This window comes from Mastacembelus armatus, chromosome 18, assembly GCF_900324485.2.
Source record: "Mastacembelus armatus chromosome 18, fMasArm1.2, whole genome shotgun sequence".
Taxonomy (NCBI): domain Eukaryota; kingdom Metazoa; phylum Chordata; class Actinopteri; order Synbranchiformes; family Mastacembelidae; genus Mastacembelus; species Mastacembelus armatus.
The window spans coordinates 6,356,799-6,374,819 of record NC_046650.1 but is presented as its reverse complement, the minus strand read 5'-3'; the positions used below and the strand labels follow the sequence as shown (position 1 = coordinate 6,374,819).

The 18,021-nt window shown below is 41.7% G+C and overlaps 2 protein-coding genes across 7 annotated transcripts; one reads left to right on the top strand and one right to left on the bottom strand.

Moving 5' to 3' along the window:
- The first annotated feature begins 715 nt into the window (after positions 1–715).
- fam113 (family with sequence similarity 113) lies at positions 716–5,238 on the top strand. The gene is made up of 9 exons (XM_026297729.1): positions 716–739; positions 918–996; positions 1,100–1,179; positions 1,343–1,575; positions 1,872–2,022; positions 2,652–2,993; positions 3,102–3,155; positions 4,026–4,290; positions 4,550–5,238. The coding sequence occupies exons 1-9, from the start codon at positions 716–718 to the stop codon at positions 4,696–4,698; spliced, it is 1,377 nt and encodes a 458-aa protein (XP_026153514.1). The 3' UTR covers positions 4,699–5,238.
- Positions 5,239–5,430: 192 nt separating this feature from the next.
- On the bottom strand, positions 5,431–17,890 carry LOC113146121 (dynactin subunit 1-like). Of its 6 annotated transcripts, XM_026333458.1 has the most exons (32): positions 17,756–17,890; positions 15,606–15,671; positions 15,306–15,500; positions 14,924–15,005; positions 14,763–14,794; positions 14,476–14,496; positions 13,855–13,878; positions 13,216–13,299; positions 12,668–12,820; positions 12,409–12,432; positions 11,755–11,952; positions 11,387–11,591; positions 11,190–11,268; positions 10,882–11,041; positions 10,600–10,704; positions 10,302–10,493; positions 10,059–10,175; positions 9,804–9,956; positions 9,550–9,710; positions 9,224–9,392; positions 8,890–8,958; positions 8,327–8,539; positions 8,038–8,199; positions 7,723–7,854; positions 7,484–7,609; positions 7,253–7,395; positions 6,974–7,140; positions 6,704–6,822; positions 6,421–6,616; positions 6,254–6,327; positions 6,072–6,161; positions 5,431–5,929 (listed from the first exon to the last, which is right to left on the bottom strand). In XM_026333458.1, exons 2-32 carry the CDS (start codon positions 15,645–15,647, stop codon positions 5,792–5,794), a joined length of 3,825 nt encoding a protein of 1,274 aa, XP_026189243.1. In that variant the 5' UTR covers positions 15,648–15,671; positions 17,756–17,890; the 3' UTR covers positions 5,431–5,791. The 6 variants fall into 6 exon arrangements, with proteins under 6 accessions (XP_026189243.1, XP_026189201.1, XP_026189209.1 ...); XM_026333416.1 differs by lacking the exons at positions 13,216–13,299; positions 13,855–13,878 and having other exon boundaries at positions 7,484–7,612; XM_026333424.1 differs by lacking the exons at positions 13,216–13,299; positions 13,855–13,878.
- Between the last annotated feature and the right edge of the window lie 131 nt (positions 17,891–18,021).

Genomic DNA, 18,021 nt, shown 5'->3' with positions numbered 1-18,021 from the left:
GGCTGTTTTCCATTGCCAGAGTAATGCACAGTATATACGACTGATTAATCTGATCATCCTACAACAGCTGGCCACTGCATGGATATGTTACTTGACAGGATGACAACACACATGGACATCTTCCTCAAATCTTTTTTAAATTGTGTACCTCATCTTTTACCACAATTTACAACCGCTACAGGGAAAACAGCATCCAACAGTGATGGTTGGTAACTGAGCCTAAATTGAATTTTAACATGTTTATTAGTTTTTAAAACATTAATTGATTCACTTCTGTTAATCTATCAAATCAATGTATTATGTCATAATTACTAAACACAAGAGTAGCGCGCGATTTATTTGTTTTTAAAAGTTTATTCACTCTCGCGAGATTATATCAAAGCGGGAACAAACTTGTGCTATTTCCTACGGTCAAAAAAAAAGCGTCATTGAATTGGACACACCTGTGTAACGGACCAGAGAAATCAGCTGTAATTTAGCAAACTTGTTTAAAGCTGTAAACTAATATTTTTTATAAATTTTAACCTTTTTTAAAGTTGTCAACAAACTTTACAGCTACGGCTAAGAGCCAGTAAGTAACTGTTTACCCGCCATTGAGGGTTTGGGTCCAAACTGTGAGTTAACTAGTTAGCTAAGTTAGCTAACAGCTAACTTTATATTTAAAAACAAGCTGGAGGCGGTAACGTCGAGATAAAGTAAATAACAATGGTAAGTTATGAAAGTTATAAGTGTAGTAATGGTAATTGAATGTGAAGAGAAGTGTTAATTGAACAATAAACTCAGTCGTCTAGTTTTAGCCCTGTTGGCAGCATTTATAAGGCCACATGTCAGATATCTTCTTTAATGGATTAATGCACTTGTCGTGTTCAGTGTTTTAGCTAGTGGGAAAACTAAATGTCTGGTTTTGTAATGAACAGGAGGTAATGAAGTGTGTGAGTCACCAACAGGCCTGTCAGCTGCTCCATAACAAATTCGTGGTGGTGCTGGGAGACTCCAGTGAGTAGCATTTACGTTCAGCTCCTCAGCCAAATGATGCTCACACAGGCAGGTAACTTATGCACCTAAAGCTTTGTTTGTCACCCTGCTGTTTTCTCCTCAGTTCAGAGGTCTGTGTACAAAGACCTCGTCCTCCTGCTCCAGAAGGACAAATATCTCAGTATAAAGCAACTCAAGAGCAAGGCAAGTACTCACATGCACCTGTTTCAGGACAGGAGGAAGCACTGAAAGAAGTTTGTATCTAGTTTTGACTACAGTGTATACTGCTAGTTTCAGGACATCGTTGTGCTTTGTTCAGTATTCCTGAAATACTGTCAGTAGCTTTTTGTTCCTTCTCTGGGATCAGGGTGAGATGAGCTTTGAGCAGGACTGCCTGGTGGAAGGAGGTTGTCTCAGTGAAATGCACAATGGAAAAGACTACAGAGAGGTTCGCCAGTTCCAGTCTGCCCACCACTTGGTCCGCTTCTACTTTGTGACGCGCATCTACTCTCGGTACATGCAGAGCATCCTAGAAGACATCCGCCATGGCTTAAAACCAGATGTAGTCATTGTCAACTCCTGCGTTTGGGATATTTCAAGGTGGGTAGGTAAAGTAAAAGTACTGGTAGTACTAATTACCTAGCTGTTCATTTGATATTGTGAAAAGGTGAGTTGTTCATTAAGAGGCCACATTGATGTATTTAAAGGCAGTGAGACATGAGACCTGTTCATGCAATCTCCAGCTAATATGAGTGATAATATATTATATATTCATTAATTAATTATTATATTATTATGCTAATACATTATGTGCTAGTGTATGAATTATATCATGAGTTTAATTAGTTGTGCATAGTGAATTTGTTTTTCACCAACATGTCTATGTTGGATTGTAGATACAGTTCCACTTGGATCAATGACTACAAGGAGAACCTGTATAAGTTCTTTGATGAGCTGAGTAGGATTCTGCCAGAGGAAACTCTGGTTGTTTGGAGCCTCACCTTGCCCGTAGGAGAAAGAATCAAAGGTGGCTTCCTCGTGCCTGAGGTACGATACCAACAACCATCTGCATCATAAGTAGACATGGAGATCTGTAATTTTTGAGTCAATGCAGAACCCAGCCTGCCCTCAAATGTTTCCTCTCAAACTTTTTATTGACAATTCACATGTGAGACATGTACAGTCATGCAGTTCACACTGACTGACTTCAGCAGCAGTGGCATTGTCTTTAGGAGTTGAACCAACAGCAGGTGGAATGAACCGTCTTCACCAGCTGAGTAAGAGCTGAAGTTCAGAAAAACAGGTTTTCAAGTTGATTTCTCTAAAAGAATAGAAGAAAATAATAAACATTTATTTTTGGGCTATACTGAATGCCCATAGTACAACCTGTAAGTTCATAGTGGAACTTGAGCTCTTTGACAGCCTATAGACAGCAATATGTTTGTGTGATTTAAACAGCTACGTATGGCATTCAGTGTAGTAATGTGCTGGTAAACTGGGTTGAATCGCTGTAAAACCTAACTTTGGTTACATTTTCACTACAGTTATTTTTTGAAGACTACTGTTGGTAGCATGCAAACCAGTGCAGTCCCTGCAGGCTATGTTTAGAGCCATGCGTCACACCTTTCTGCTGTTACTGCACCCTTAGACCTATGTCTCCTCTTCTTTCACCTCAGATTGAGCACAAGGCTTCCCGCCTGCGTAACGATGTGATTGAAGCCAATTTTTACAGCGGGACTGTGGCTGATGCCTACGGGATGGATGTGTTGGACTTCCACTTTCAGTTCCGCTTCTCTCTGCAGCATCGTACAAGGGATGGGGTCCACTGGAACGCTCTTGCCCACCGCAGGATAACCTCCTTGCTGTTACAGCATGTTGCACAGGCTTGGGGTGTCATTATGCCCTGTCCACTATCTGCTGTTGGTGAGCTCCAAGACTGTACACGCTCACAGAAACATATACAGTACTCCCACTGTTTATTACCCCAACAAATACTGTATATAGCAGATTCATACATAGCAAACTTGTCCACACTAGCTCTTACATATGCATTTAGTCTTCTGTTGATGGGTTTTTACATGAATGTATTTTATTAGTTAATACTTGCCTGGGTTTGTTCTCTTTAGAGACTGATGTTACTAATAAGCAACCAGTCTGTGGAAGTGCCCCCAAACCAGCAGGTAAGACCAGCAGATCAGGTGATTATGTGTTGGAAAGGATTACTTGTACTGATTTGTTAGTATAGGACAAAACAATATGGGTAATGCTGTGATGTAACCAGGACACCTTTTTGATTGCTAAATATTACAAATATTAGAAACCCTGAATTTCCCCTCAGAGATCAATAAAGTTGATCTTACCTTATTAGAACAGATTCTCTAACTCACTCGAAATCGAAATCTTTAGCAAATAGCTGGGAATGGCAAAGGTGGGAGAATAGCTCTCTCGAACAACAGTCTGTGGCTTTCTTATGGTCCTTCCTGGAAGTGTTGGACCAATCCCGGAAGTCCAATCCACGGCTTCCTACGTCCACGCCCACTTCAGCATCCGTCACACACACACACACGAGGAGGGGGAGGGCCAACAACACAACCATACACATAATGACCCCTAGGGTCATAACACTGGATTAGAAAAAACATACCATAAATTAGTTTGTCAGTCACATCAGACTGTAGGATGATGGGAAGACAAGTTGATTATGGCATCCATATTTTTAAGGGTTAGTGTGAAATAAAACTCCAGATAATATCAGAACATATTTGTTTTCCAAACTTTGCAGTTTTCTGACGATTACCTTACTGCTTACTTTCAGGAGTGTCTCGCGCAGCAAGGGCTTCTCACAACCCCCCTCCTAGCAACTACTCCTCCAAGATGGGTGAGGGTTAAACCAATTACAGAGGTTTCCTTTAAGGATTTGTATCATGTCCATTTGATTTGTCCTTGATCTGTGGTCAAAAGGGGACAACTTCTTAAAATACTAATTTAATTGTGGCATATCCTCTGGACTGCATTTGACCATGTCTTTCCTTTTCACCTTCTCTGGTCAGCAAATTCACATTTTACTTTTCGTTTTTGTGATCCCTACTGCTCTCCTTTCCCCTTTCCACCCATTCTCTTTCCCAGAGGGAAATTACAGTAGCTTCGGCGAGGATTTCTACAGTTCCCACTCTTATGGCAACTTGAGCTTCGAGGACAACCGCTTTCAGCCACAGACTAACCTCCACAGGGCTGCTGGATCGTACAGACATGCACATCCATCACAGCCTTACCTACCAGTTCACAGACACTATAACCATGGACAGGCCAGAAATGGTGAGTGTGCAGGCGTTGGTACACGGTGTATTGTCCTTAGGCCAGACCGTCCAGGTCCAGTACCATTCTGCACTGCAGGGGTAATATTTCTTTGGCTTTTCAAGTTACACTTCATAGTTTCAACATGGCATTTGCTTTTATGACCAGGGGATCTGTCTCTTCTGATCGAGTTAGTGAAGGTCTTTTTGTCACATAATGACATATGGCTTTTAGCTGCCATGGGAACTTCAAAACCTATTTACATGTTCTCTTTTTGCAGGTTTCAATGACAGGCCTCCTTACCACTTTGAGCCCTACAATGAGCACCATCATCAGCACGTGATGAGGAGCCGACACAGTAGAAAACACTATGCACCATACAATTATTACAGACCCCATCAGCATGCCCGTAATGGCTACTACTGCTAAGAGAGAGGTTATCATGTTATGTCTGTCAGTGAGGTATTCAGTCCGTGTCTCAAATGTGTTCTTTACATAGATTATAAATTATTAGTGTTAGTGCTTTTATTAGTTTGAAGTATCAGTTTTTGAGTTTTCCCTTTTTAATTCTGCAGTTCAGATGTCTATTAAAGTTGATTTAGTTTTTAAGACAACTGTTTTGGCTCATTTTATTCACTTCTTATAGGTGGAAATTAATGAACTTTCTGATGTCTCATCCCATACAACTGAGGAATGGTATTAAAAATATTGTTTCCTCTAGGCCATAAAGACTTCCACATCAGTGACCAGTGAGTGATTTTTCTATATATGCAATCAGAGTAGTTGAGAACTACATTAACTAGAATAAAGTAATCCTATGTTTGGTTAATCTGTTAACTTTCTGGTATAAAATAGCTTTGGCTATGAATGTCTGTTTCTATACTGCTTTTTGCTTGGAGACTTTGGTCCTTTTACGTTATACATAACATCTTAAAGTCATTTCCTTGCCATGCCTCTCTACAGCTAACACACAAGTGTATAATGTATATGCAGATTTCTCTAATGTATATCAAGGAAGTCTTACTCATATGAAACACAAGTTTAAAATTTAACAACAGGTTCTAAACTGTACATGATTCACCAACACCTGCCACCCTACAACATGAACATCTCTACGCTGTAAACTTTAAACATTGTCAAATCAGAACACACATTCTTAAATGTTTCTTGCTCCGAAGCAAATTTATTGTCTGAATTACTACAAATACAAAAAAGAATAGAGTACAGTAAAAATGATTTTTTTTGTGGTAAGTTTCCCCAATTCTACAAAGAGATAGCCAAACTGGTGCATACAAACTTTCAGTGACAAAAATATGACTTCGTAATGATACTGAGAAGTCAAAACCATTTATTGTTATGTCACCATGAATACACTTGTGTCATGTCATTAGTGCTAGTGTTAACTTCAAACAGAATTTCCTGAGAACTGGGAAAATCAAAAGGGATAAATAGGAATGAGAAAGAAAAAAGCTTTTCTTTATGTGATATTAGTGATGTCTTTGCTGGAAAACGGCGTGCTGCCTTATGCCATGAGGAGGCCGTGAACCTGGTGCAGTTGCTGTTGAGACAGGACAAGGCGGTGGACCTGTTCCTGGCCTCGAGCACATGGAATGGAAACACGCCCTATGTACATGGTTCCTCCCTGCTTCTCCTCCTTGGCCTGAGAAACGACACCAATATGTACGTCATATCCTTTTACATGTGCCAATGTCCCATTATTTCACAAATAGTAAAATATCCTACATAGAACACATAAAACTCTTGTCATGGACCTGATGTGTATATATGCTGTATGATTTTACCTTGACAAAGGAGGACACTGGGAAGGTGGCAAAGTCAGACGAAGCCTTTGCTCCAGGCTGATTTGAGACTACATGTTCAGCTACTTCTCGCTGAAACAGAAAAGGGTAGAATATTGTGGTTTTCTGTGGCTCTCAGCTTATTGACAATGTAATGAGAACAGTTAGGATTCTCATGCTCTCACCTTGAGTTTGCTCAGAGCATCACTGAGGTTCTGCAGCCTAGCTGTCTGCTCCAGCAGCTGGGCACTGGCACTAACTGCAAGACACATGAGAGAGTAAAGATGAACCATTTAGTTGGCTGAGAGAAGTAAAAATCACACAGGAGGGAAAGTCAGGCGGATATACACACCTGCTGTCTTCCCAGTGATGTCCACCACTTTCACCTCTGCACTCAGCTTGAGCAGGGTTGCCAAGAGTTGGTCAGTCCTGCGATAAATGCCTGTGTTTAGTCCCTCTGGAGGCATGGAGCTTTCTTTAGTCACTCGTGGCAGTTTGGGAGGACAGAGGGGCGGCAGTGAGGCCAGCTGGGCTCTCATCTTCTCCGCCTGTGAAGAAATTAAATCCCAGGTTAGTATTATAACTGTCAGCAAACTATAGCAACATGTTAATGCCAACTACAAACCCCCCTGCACCTTCAGCCTGTTGTTTTCATTCTTAAGGTATTTAATGCCCAGTCTCTGGGCCTCAATCTGCTGCCTGAGCAGAGGAGAGTCCACCACCTGCAATGGTCCTGCCATGGATGGACCCATCCCTGCAAGAGAGAGATGGTGAGGAAGCTTTCTTCCAGAATTTGGACAGTATTTTTATAATTCCCAGAACAAATCGTACATAACAAAAAGGAAGTGGAAGCCATTACATTCTGATCTGCTCACAAAAAGTGGCCATAACCATCACAGTTTTACCTCCTGTAGATCCGTGAACAATGGAGGCAATTCCAGAGGAAGCTGTTCCTCTCAGGCCTTCGATGGTCATCTTTGATTGGTTATTGATGCGTTGTTTCAACTCTGCCTTCTCTGCCTCCAGCTGGTCAATATCAGCCTGTAGAGCATCCATCGTCTCCTCAAACTCCCTAAGGAAGAGAAAGGTGGATGAGGAGGAAAATAAAGGCAGGTGAGAGAATGATGAATAACTTGAAAGAAGGATGTGAAATCTACCCTCCAATATTAAAGCATGTTACTTACTTTTCTTTCTTCTTCAGCAAGGCAAGGTTCTCATCCAGCTTAGTCTGAATCTTCTCCACCCGTTCATCTGCATCTTTGGTGGAGGTGTCCAGTTTCTTCTCCAGCAGGCTAAGACGAACGTTGGCCTCACTCAGCTCCTCACCCTGGGGGGAGGGGGACAGGCACAGACACAGATGTACTTGCTCTGTTTCTTTCCTTTTCATTTCAGACTAACAGACTTATTTACAATACCTTGATCTTCAGAGACTTCTTGAGCTCTTTGATAACCGTCTCTCTGTCTTCCAGTTTAACTCCTAGACCCTCAGCATCAGTCATCTCAGCCCTGACAGCGGCTGCTCTTATCTCCACAGGTGGAGTCTGCTAGGATGTGGAAGAGATTATAATAACGCGGGACTTTGAACGGGCAGAAATAAATTCACTGTCTGAATTATGTGATACATCAATATGAAAAAGCTAAGGCATACAAATACCTTGCCCTGAGGTTTGTCAGCATCATACTCTCCTTCCTGCATAGCTGTGGCCATCTTGTTCATAGTAGCAATGACTGAGCTGCAGGACTGACGCAGACACTCTGGGCCATTCAGGCCATGGGAACCGTATACCTTGGAGAAAAGAGTGCAGACTTATATATGAATAAAAACTAATAGCAAATTATTATATGACAAATAATTTGGCCAGAGGACTTGTGACGATGAATTCTCAACAAAAAGCTCTGAGCTGGGGCCTGTTGTTCAAGCATCACAAAGGTTGAGTGATTTGTATATATTTGTTAAATGTGTCACTACCTGCTCCACAGCCTTGCAGGCAGTGTCCTCCAGTTTGAGAGCATTGAGTCCCTCCTGTTCTGCTAGCGGAGCAACCATCTGAGCTCCAGCTGCAGCCACCTCTTGCAGCACGGCAACCACACGGGTCTGCTGACGCCTGCACTCCGTCAGCGTCTCGGACACCTGCCGGATGGGAAGGGACATGTCAGTCAAACACATACAGGTCAATTATTTCTGGGTTATTAGATCATTGGCCATTGGGCCATTGGGAAACTCAATTGTGTGTAGTATATGTTTTGCTATCCTATACCTGTGGTCCAAAATTGAGAGCAGCAGGAACTCCAACCACATCTGTCCCAGGCATGCGGCGGCGGATCTTCTTACAGAACTGTCTGATATCAGAGCAGGAAGTGTCCAGGTCCTTCAGGAGCAAAGCGAGACCAGAGCTCTCCTGTCCTGGTGCCAGGAATGCCCTCAGACGAGCAACCTCCACTCCCATACAGTCCAGGGCACTCTGGGTGAACTGGAGTTGAGAGGGTGGGACCGATGAAGCAAGAAAACCCTATTCTCATTTAAGTTATGCTTTGCTTGTCAAATTTCCTCAGTAGGAGAACTGTTTTTTTTTTTTTTTTTTAAATTTGAGAAAATTTTATTGTTTCAATTTAGATTCATTCTTCAACATTTCATAATTTTAACAGCTCACCTAGATTTTTCAATCAATACCATACAGACTACCATATAGAAAAAATTGTGCTACTATTAGTAGAAATAAAGTACCGCATGAAGCTTAATGCTTTTTCAGATGAACTAGGAAAATGCTGTTGACACATTCATATCTAAAGGAAATCAGGCCCCTGCAGAAGCCTGAAGTACCTTGATGTGGTCAGCCAGCTGCACGGTGCAGTCCTCTGTGTGATCTGCCAGATGGACACTGTACAATTGCTGGAAGACAAACCAACAGTAAGTTCTTCTTCTGTAACATTGGGGATGGAGTTTTGAACTCGTTCATGTTTGTAGGTGCATTCTCATTGTACACCACTAGAGGGTTGGAAAGTATTAATGTTAATGTGAACAACCTTTTCCAGAAGTGTCCTGAATTATGGTGTCAAAGAGGCTGACAAAGGATGTAACATCAAGGTGCACTGTGATTGTTTTATATACTATCTCAGTGTATAATTAAATAAACTGAGCCATGTGTTTCTCCTACCTGATAATACTTGATAGCCTTAGTCAAAGGTTCCACCTGAACAGTCTCATCTAGCTGGTCTTTATGCAGCAGGTCGATGAAATAATCCAGAGAGCGCTCATGGAAGCTCATTTCAGAGTAGAGTGTTCCCATGCGCTTGAAAACCTCCACGCTGCAGGTGTTCAGAGCCCTAAAACCAGTGCAAGGAAGTCACAGCTACAGGTTAGAATGATTCTGGAGGGATATGATCATTTTTCATTTGTGAAAAACTATAATTTGGCTTTTGTTTCCAACAGCCCAGATACAAGTATTCCTTTATTCCAAAGTGGAGAAGCTGGAGTGCTTACTGTTCATATTTGTGCAGGGTGGCCTGCAGCAGGCTGAGGGAGTAGACCAGTCCTGAGGAGAAACTACGCTGTTCTCCTGGGGGCCCTCTGAGCCCTGTACCTTGGACCAGGTTGCCATTCAAGTCAAACTTCTCCTGGGCCTGTTTACTGATCAGCTCAGCCTATACGGTATCAGGATACACATACATTTAAAAATACTAGTTACAGCAACAGATTAAGTGGGAATTTGAACGCATGTTAGTGCTGCGTCATACCTTGCAGATGAGCCTGGGGATGAGCAGGAGCACCAGAATACAGTCATGATCTCCACCATGACGGACGAAGGAGTCTGGCATGAAGGAGGTGAGGAGGGATACTTGTCTGTTTGACTGAGCCACTTCCATTTTCCTCAGTTCCATCTCAATGGCCTGGACACACAAATGGTTTGTGTTTAAGTAAAGGGATAAAGGGCAAGATATATAACATGATATAAGAGTCAACCTCTGAACGTCTGAGTGGAGGTTCCCTACCTTGGCGTAGGCCTTGGTCTCTGCAAACTTGATTTTGAAGTCGAACAGTTCTGCAGGCGGTTGCTGACCTTGTTCAGTGTTGGCATTCTGCTGGCTGATCAATTCTCTGTTGGCCTCCTGATGCAAACAGAAAAAGCACATTCCATGTCAGGACCTCCACTTGCACAAAATATATAGTAGAACCAAAGTGTTTGCATCAAGTTTATTTCTAAAGCGTGAGTGTTTTGCCTTCTCTCCACCCACCTGTAGTCTGGCAGTGAGCTCTCTGTATTTGCTGATGGTCTGCTGGTAATCAGCTACAGTCTCCTGGGCAGCCTCCACCCTTTTTTCTGCCTCTCTAACCTTCGCAGCACTCAGGTCCACCTGCTCCCTCAGCTCCATTTCAGTCTCCCTGGAATTCTCCTGGAGCTCATCATTCATCTCGTTGATGGCTTCCTATTGGTAGACAAAAAAAAAACAAACAACAAACTGAAACTTATGAAAACATTATGAAAACACCTGGTTCTGGAATAGAGACCAGAAACTGAGGATGACCACTTACTAGATCAGTCACGGTTTCTCTCAGCTCTCTGACTTTCTCCTCCAGGTCCAGGTTCCTCTCTGTCAGCGTCTCCACCATCTCCTCTGACCCCAGAGCAGCATCCACCTGGTGCAGGCACACACACACACAAGCACATATGTGAAGTCAAATCATGACATGACAAACTAGCATGAAGTACATGAGTCTTAACTTTATATGTCATTGACTTTATTTGACTTGCTTGTGGAATCAGCATCTGTAAATTTCCTTTATTCCTTAATTTTCGTGTCTCCCTGACTTTACCTGCTCCTTCAGTTCGTCAATAGTGGCCTCTGCCTGCGTGAGTTCTTCCTGCAGTTTTTCCTTCTGAGTTCTCAGGCTCTCCAGCTCCGTGTTCTTCTTCTCCATCTGCTTCTGAAGCTTCACATGCTCCTGTTTCTCTGAAGCAGACAGGTCCCGCATTCTGAGGAGGAACAGGAAAGAAACTGAAACGCTAACAGCTAAAACTGCCCAAACTTTATTCAAGGCCTCTATTTTATGGATGCTTTAAAGTCCTTATTTTTAAATTTACAGTAACATCAAAAGAAGGTTTTCAGAAAGATTTGACTGACCTGACCAGCGCCTCCTTTAGTCTGCCATTCTGCTCCTCCAACTGTTTGACATGGTAACTGGAGGCAGCTCCTTCAGAGCCTGCAGGAGAAAATGTGTTAAAATGGTAAGAAGGCAGTAACAAAGAGACATAACAGGAGGGACAGAATGACACAGATTAAAGACCTAAAGAGGTTTTTTTGAATCTGTGAGTAGAAACCTTTCTCGGAAATCTCATGTCTGAGGATCTCCAGGTCCATTGAGAGCTCCTCCACTTTCTCCTTCAATGTGTCCACCTCTACTTGCAGCGACTCTGCCCGCTCTTCAGCCATCTCTTTGTCCAGTGTGGCCATCTCTATGGCGTCCGCTGTGTCAGACATCTCTTCCATGTAGCGATCCTTGGCCTCTTGTGCCTCACGTGCTTCCTGGATGTAGGAGGTAGAAAAGAGAACATGGATGACAGTGGAATCTGAAAATGTCATCATCTTCACAATACATTGCAATAATAAAACTGTAATTCACATCTTCTCTACCTTTTCATTCAGATATGCATTTGCCATAAATGAATTAGTACTTTTTTCTTTGTACCTTCTTGGCCTCTTTGAGTTGTTTCTGAAGCTCGGCCTGCTGCTCCTGCATTTTGGTCTTCCACTCCTGAAGCTGTTCCAGCTGGATCTTGTGTTTTTCAAGCTCCTTCAGCTTGGCCTTGTCTTCTGTCCTCTTCATCTTCAGCGTCTCCAGCTTTTCCTCCAGGTCCTTGACTTGAGCTCGCAGCGATTCCTCCTCCTGAGAGTTGAATGTGTGGAGGGAGAGGAGAAGAGGGGACAGCAGCAGGGAATAATGGTTTAGTAAGCAAATATAAAGGACTGAGCATACATTTAATTCCCAAGACATTATTAATATTAACAGTCATCAAGTCCCACCACCTAAAACTTGGAACGAGAAGGTTAATTTACAGATTTCCTCAATTAATGAATTCCCTGCCTCAATAGGATGCAATTAAAAAAATAAAAAAAAAAAAACCAAAAGCTTAATCTCTTCCATCTTAACATAATGGTGGAGTTGAGCATTTCGTTCAGTGTTTCAGAAAGTTACCATGCATCATCACCATAAAATGCAATGTGAAGAGATGACAGAAATATACTGGTGTACTGAAAAAGGTGTGCTCAGGGTGATTTTGCTCTGTGATGTTTTGAGTCTGTTAGTAAACTCAGCATGCATGTAGCCATTAGGAGACTCTACCTGCTTGGAAATGACAGGTTCCACCTGGTCAAACAATGACAACATGGATGAAATGGGACATTAATATGACAAATGATGGGCAGATACAAAATGATGGAGATGTGACATAGTGACAAACATGGAAGTACTGTAAATGAAACAGTCTTTAAAATTGCAAACACTGTAACTGGTGTAAAGAGCAACTGTACAGTGTCTATGAGCAGATTTCATCAGTTCTGCTGACACTAATATTAGGCTTTTTAAATTGCCAGTGACACACCTTGCTTGGAGTAGCTGGGACTGGGGTTGCAGTAGCTGCAGGTGACCCACTTGGTTGAGGCACAACAGGAGCTCCCAGTGCACCCTGGTGGGGGGACAGGCCCGCCTCACTGACATCACCAGACAGAGAGGAAGACAGGCTCTCACGAGACGCCTGGTGACAAATGAAGGTATGTATCAGATACTGGTCGGGTGAAAATGAACCAAGCTAAGAAGTTATACTGCTCCAGGTCTTACAAACTATACAGAAAACCAGAACTTCCCCCACAGTGATGATAAAACCTTAATGAATCCAGGGGAAGAGTGAGGATCCCTGGCTGAGCTATGCCACCATATTCATCTTGACTTAGCCCATGTGATTACAATACAGTAATGTGTATTCTAGGACAAAACATTTCACCTGTCCATCTCCACCTCACCCAAGAAAAAAAAATGCTCAGGTTTAGAGTTAGTTTGTTTAACTGGCTGATCCACCCATGTGTCGTGACCACACATTTCACCACTCCCTGTAAAGCAGTAGGTGAGGTAGTCTGATATGACAGGGCATACCATGAGCATCAGGCGGGAGCGGCCGGAGGGACGTACCAAGAGGGAGGGGAGGGAAGTGGCAGGTGTGAGACGAGGAGAAGTCCACTGCCACGATGTGATCATAGACTGTGTTAGTATGCTCAAAGGTCATTTGTAAAACTCAGCTGCAACATTAATTAATTATTACAGAAAACATTGTGGGTAATGTCAGTTTTACCACCGTCCTCATATAAAATGTGTAGACATGCACAACGATCAGTTTTTTAAAATACCTGACACTTTCAAATGTAGAGAAACAAAACATGCTTGTCAGTTATGGAAACTCTGTAAATACTAATCAAAAGGACAATCTCTGAGGGTAAGTGCCAAGCATTGTACCCTAAAGAGTCTGTATGAACACCATAATTATAACTCCATATTACACTAATCAAATTAATATAAACCTGCCTGTCTTCTCTACTGTAGTTTGAGAATAAGTGTGTAGTTCATATCATACTACACAAAAAAGCATGACCTTTGAAAACATTTCAAGCATCTGAAGATGTACCCCTGACTCAGTTTGAACCATTTAAATAACATTTTGTCATATTACTCCTGCTGTTTTCAATCATTCTGCATTGATGGCCTTTGATTTCCCCAGTCTGCTGTAGACAAGCTCACCTTAGCAGAGCGGCGGGCAGAGGACTGAAGGAGGTAAGTTGCAGAGAGAAGGATGGACACACAAGGATACGGGTACACACACACGCGCGCACACACACACGCACACACACACACGCACACACACACACAGTGTTGAGGCAAGATAAGAGATTATTAGCACATAGAAGCATACTATTAGTATATACCCACTGATCACAGTTTTGATGGCTACATGCACCATTTACAGTTGTATAGTTATAGCAGAACAAAATGTGAAGTCATGCAGCCATGTTAAAACAGAGGCAAAGTGTCAGTGAATTGTGAAGCCAAGAGGAATGACAAAGACCATCATGATGACCTTTAAGTTGTCATAGATTTGGACTCTAAATGTGGACAATGGATGCCTGCACCAGAATAAAATGTAAATAAAATATAGTGAGAAAATAACACCTGGTGTATATAAAACAAAGACTAAGAAAATGCAGTGGGAATGGCATCTGTCAGTGAGTAGTGTTTGTCTTTATGGCCCGTGCAAATGTCAACACATGAAAAGGTATCTTAGGTGCAAAGGATGAGCTGCAACATTAATGTGATTAACAGCAACCAAGGCGAGGCAAATATGCTGTGTTTAAATATTTCTACCTTCTTAACGCTCACTGATGTCTGCAAAAGATGTCAGAAAAACACAAGAAGTCAACCGAAAAGCTGGGAGGCTAAACAGAAAGGTTTCATCTTTGCCTGGCAATGCACTGTGAAGGATAAATCAGAGAGGTGTGGTAGAGAAAAAGAGCAGGCTCAAATCAGCAGTCCAAGCTGCTTTCCTTTAAAACAGTAACAATACTCAGTTTGACAGGAATCCAACCACCTCCAAGCTGAGCTGTGGAAAGAATGCAAGATTCAAAAGGTTAAAACAGGTTAGGGTTGCATACCTGTTTGGTTGTTTTTGGAGTCTCTGGAATATCTAGAAGAAACAAATTAAAAACTATCATTATCATCATTGTTATCCAATGTTCTTATTATTCACTTTGAGGTAAATTATATATTTTTTTCTTTTCTTAAACTTCAGACCATAGCTGGATCCATTGCTCACCTTTTTGTTTGGTCATCTTGGCAATGCCAGACTCAGGAACATCTGGTGAGCTGGCACTGGAGCCCTCTTCCACCACCTGGATCTACACAGAGTTACAGATATACACAGGGGTTGATCGGGACGACATACAACAACATGCCTATCATCCTATAAATTTATTGGAACTTTCCTATACATTTTATATGACCTAGTCATCTTTCATGCATATTAAGTTAGGGCAACTCTGTTGAAGCCATTACAACCCTGTACTGCAACCCACTCTCAACCTAGCTTGTCAAGAAATCCATGTTTCCATGAGTTAACAGGAGGCTGAAGTGTATACAATCATTACATGAACACAACACACATTCATCATTGCATCAAACACATTTCTGTGACTAACCTGCGACTGTCGGACAAATATCCCATGATTTTCCTCACAGGTAAAGTAGCGTTTCCCCTGCACAGTGCCATCATTCTTCCCCTTGGGCTCATCGAGTATGACACCCACCCATTTTCCAGAGGCAAAGAGGGTGGCACCGATGTAGGCAACAGTGCCACGTTGACCCTTCCCTGTCACCTCTACTATAGAGCCAATCTAGGAGAGAAAAGCGAGATAAGAGGAAAAGAGGGTGAGTCATAATTTATATTTATTTCTTCTCTTGTTTTCCCTTTGCTATTTCTATATTGAAATGTGACATACCTTTGGAGGTTTACTGCTCTCTGTTGTCCCTGAACTGCTCATTTTGCTGATCAGTGGGCTGGTCAGCTAGGAAATGTTGAGGTAATAAACCAAAATGGGGAGAAATAGGTAAAAAGGTGAGAAAACGGAAGAAAGATAAAGTAAAGGAAGGTTGGTTACCAATAGGAATGAGAGCTATGACGGGACAAGAAGACAATGAAGAAGGATGGTGAGGTCATTATACAGCAAGAATTTAATTTAGTTTTAATGTTATTTATTTTTTTATGTCTTAAACTTGGTCCAGTAAATATCGCTTTGTATAGGATGCATGACAAACAAATTTAATATTGTCCACCAGACAAGCAAACCATCCAAACCACATCACTTTATGTGTATCATTATTTCCTCATAATTCTCCCTGTTGCAGCTATTAAGACCAGTCATCTCCTCAGGCCACACAACACAAAGTCATATGTCCTGGCCCACAATAGGCTTCCAAATAAACAAGCCACATCTCTGCCTTGCTCACACAAAGATGCTCATTCAGGACAAACTAGGACTGCAACAGGGTCTAATCCTTTTATGGAGCTGTAGGGACATGTGAATTTCTGCTGCCTCAGTTTTAAAACCACAGGGCAGAAAACTGAACAGAAATGGGTTATCTCTACTCCATGATACAAGAGCCAATTCTCTTCTGCTGAATCCTTTAGAATAAATACCTCCAACAGCTTGGGTTAAAAGTAAGTAAACCTTTTTTAGGATAATCTAGGTGTAGGCTGATAATATTTTTAGATTTTTGTATCTGATTAGTCATCCACTGTATGGTGAGTTTAAAAAACGTACTTTTTATTGGTTTTGTCATTACAGTTTCTGTAAATGCTACCGATCTAAATGCATCAATCAAAATTAGCACTGGTGTATACAGTAAAGGATTAATTACTGTTTAGCGTCCTTGTTACTCACCCTGGGGGTAAAAGAATGTCTCCTGCTCAAAGCCATAGATAAAAATGAACACCGGTTGCACCTCCAGTACAAAGATACTAGTCTCTACTTTCTTTACGCAGAGAGAAGAGGACAATGAGACTGATTTCAGGGAGGACCCTAGCTATGCATCACACGTCACAGATGGTTTGAACTGAAAAGGGGCGAGAACTATTTAGCTGCTGAACTACTAAAATAACTACACAGGGATGGTAGGTTCAGTCTTTACAGTGTTATATCTTAATCTTTGACAGAGTAACCAATGCTAACGAGCAGGTTTACCACCATATGCCAAGCACTGACTATAACCTTAAGGTTAGTTTATGCTTCGATTTGTTTTACTCTCATACAATATGAGTTTAGTAGTTAACTTGACATCATGTTAATGAGAACTATCCAGCAGGGATCTAACAGCTGGTTTGAGCCAGCAGGGCAATGACAAAGTGCCATGATAAGAAATGTCATGAAACACAATCAAACTCTTCTGCTTTAACCTACAATAGTAATGCTGACTCACAAAAAAACAAATTCACGCTTAGCTTTGTCATGTGCGTTTGGTTAGATATGGCAATTTAACTAGTTACAGCTAGTTAGATTAGTTAACATTAGCTGACAGCTGGTTAGATTAGTTAACATTAGCTGGCAGCTAACAGCTGGCTAGATTAGTTAACATCTTACAGCTAACAGTTAGATTAGTTAACATCTTACAGCTAACAGTTAGATTAGTTAACATTAGCTGACAGCTAACAGCTGGCTAGATTAGTTAACATCTTACAGCTAACAGTTAGATTAGTTAACATTTTACAGCTGCTAGATTAGTTAACATTAGTTAGCTGACTGCTATCAGTTAGATTAGTTAACATATTACAGCTAACAGTTAGATTAGTTAACATTAGCTGACAGCTAACAGCTGGCTAGATTAGTTAACATCTTACAGCTAACAGTTAGATTAGTTAACATCTTACAGCTAACAGTTAGATTAGTTAACATCTTACAGCTGCTAGATTAGTTAACATTAGTTAGCTGACTGTTATCAGTTAGATTAGTTAACATATTACAGCTAACAGTTAGATTAGTTAACATTAGCTGACAGCTAACAGATTAGTTAGCTTCATAGGGAGCTACCGGTCATACAGCATTAGCCAGTGAGCTAACGTCAGAGAGCAAAGATTTGGTGTTTTCCGTCTTACCTGCCAAACACAGAGATTCCTGACTTTAAATGAGTCTATTCAGGCTGTTCATCCAGACAAACAATAAACCTCGGTTGTTCTGTTTTGGACAGCTTGGGAATCCGCCACTCTCTTCCGTTTTTGACAGGTCCCTTCCGGTGGTCTGACAACCCAAAGAAACCACCGCCCCCTGGTGGCTGGACCCTCTTGGTACTGTACAGGGCCCACCGAGGTTTTATCCTTTTTTTTTTTTTTTTTTTTACAAGGTCCTCATGACAAATGAGCCC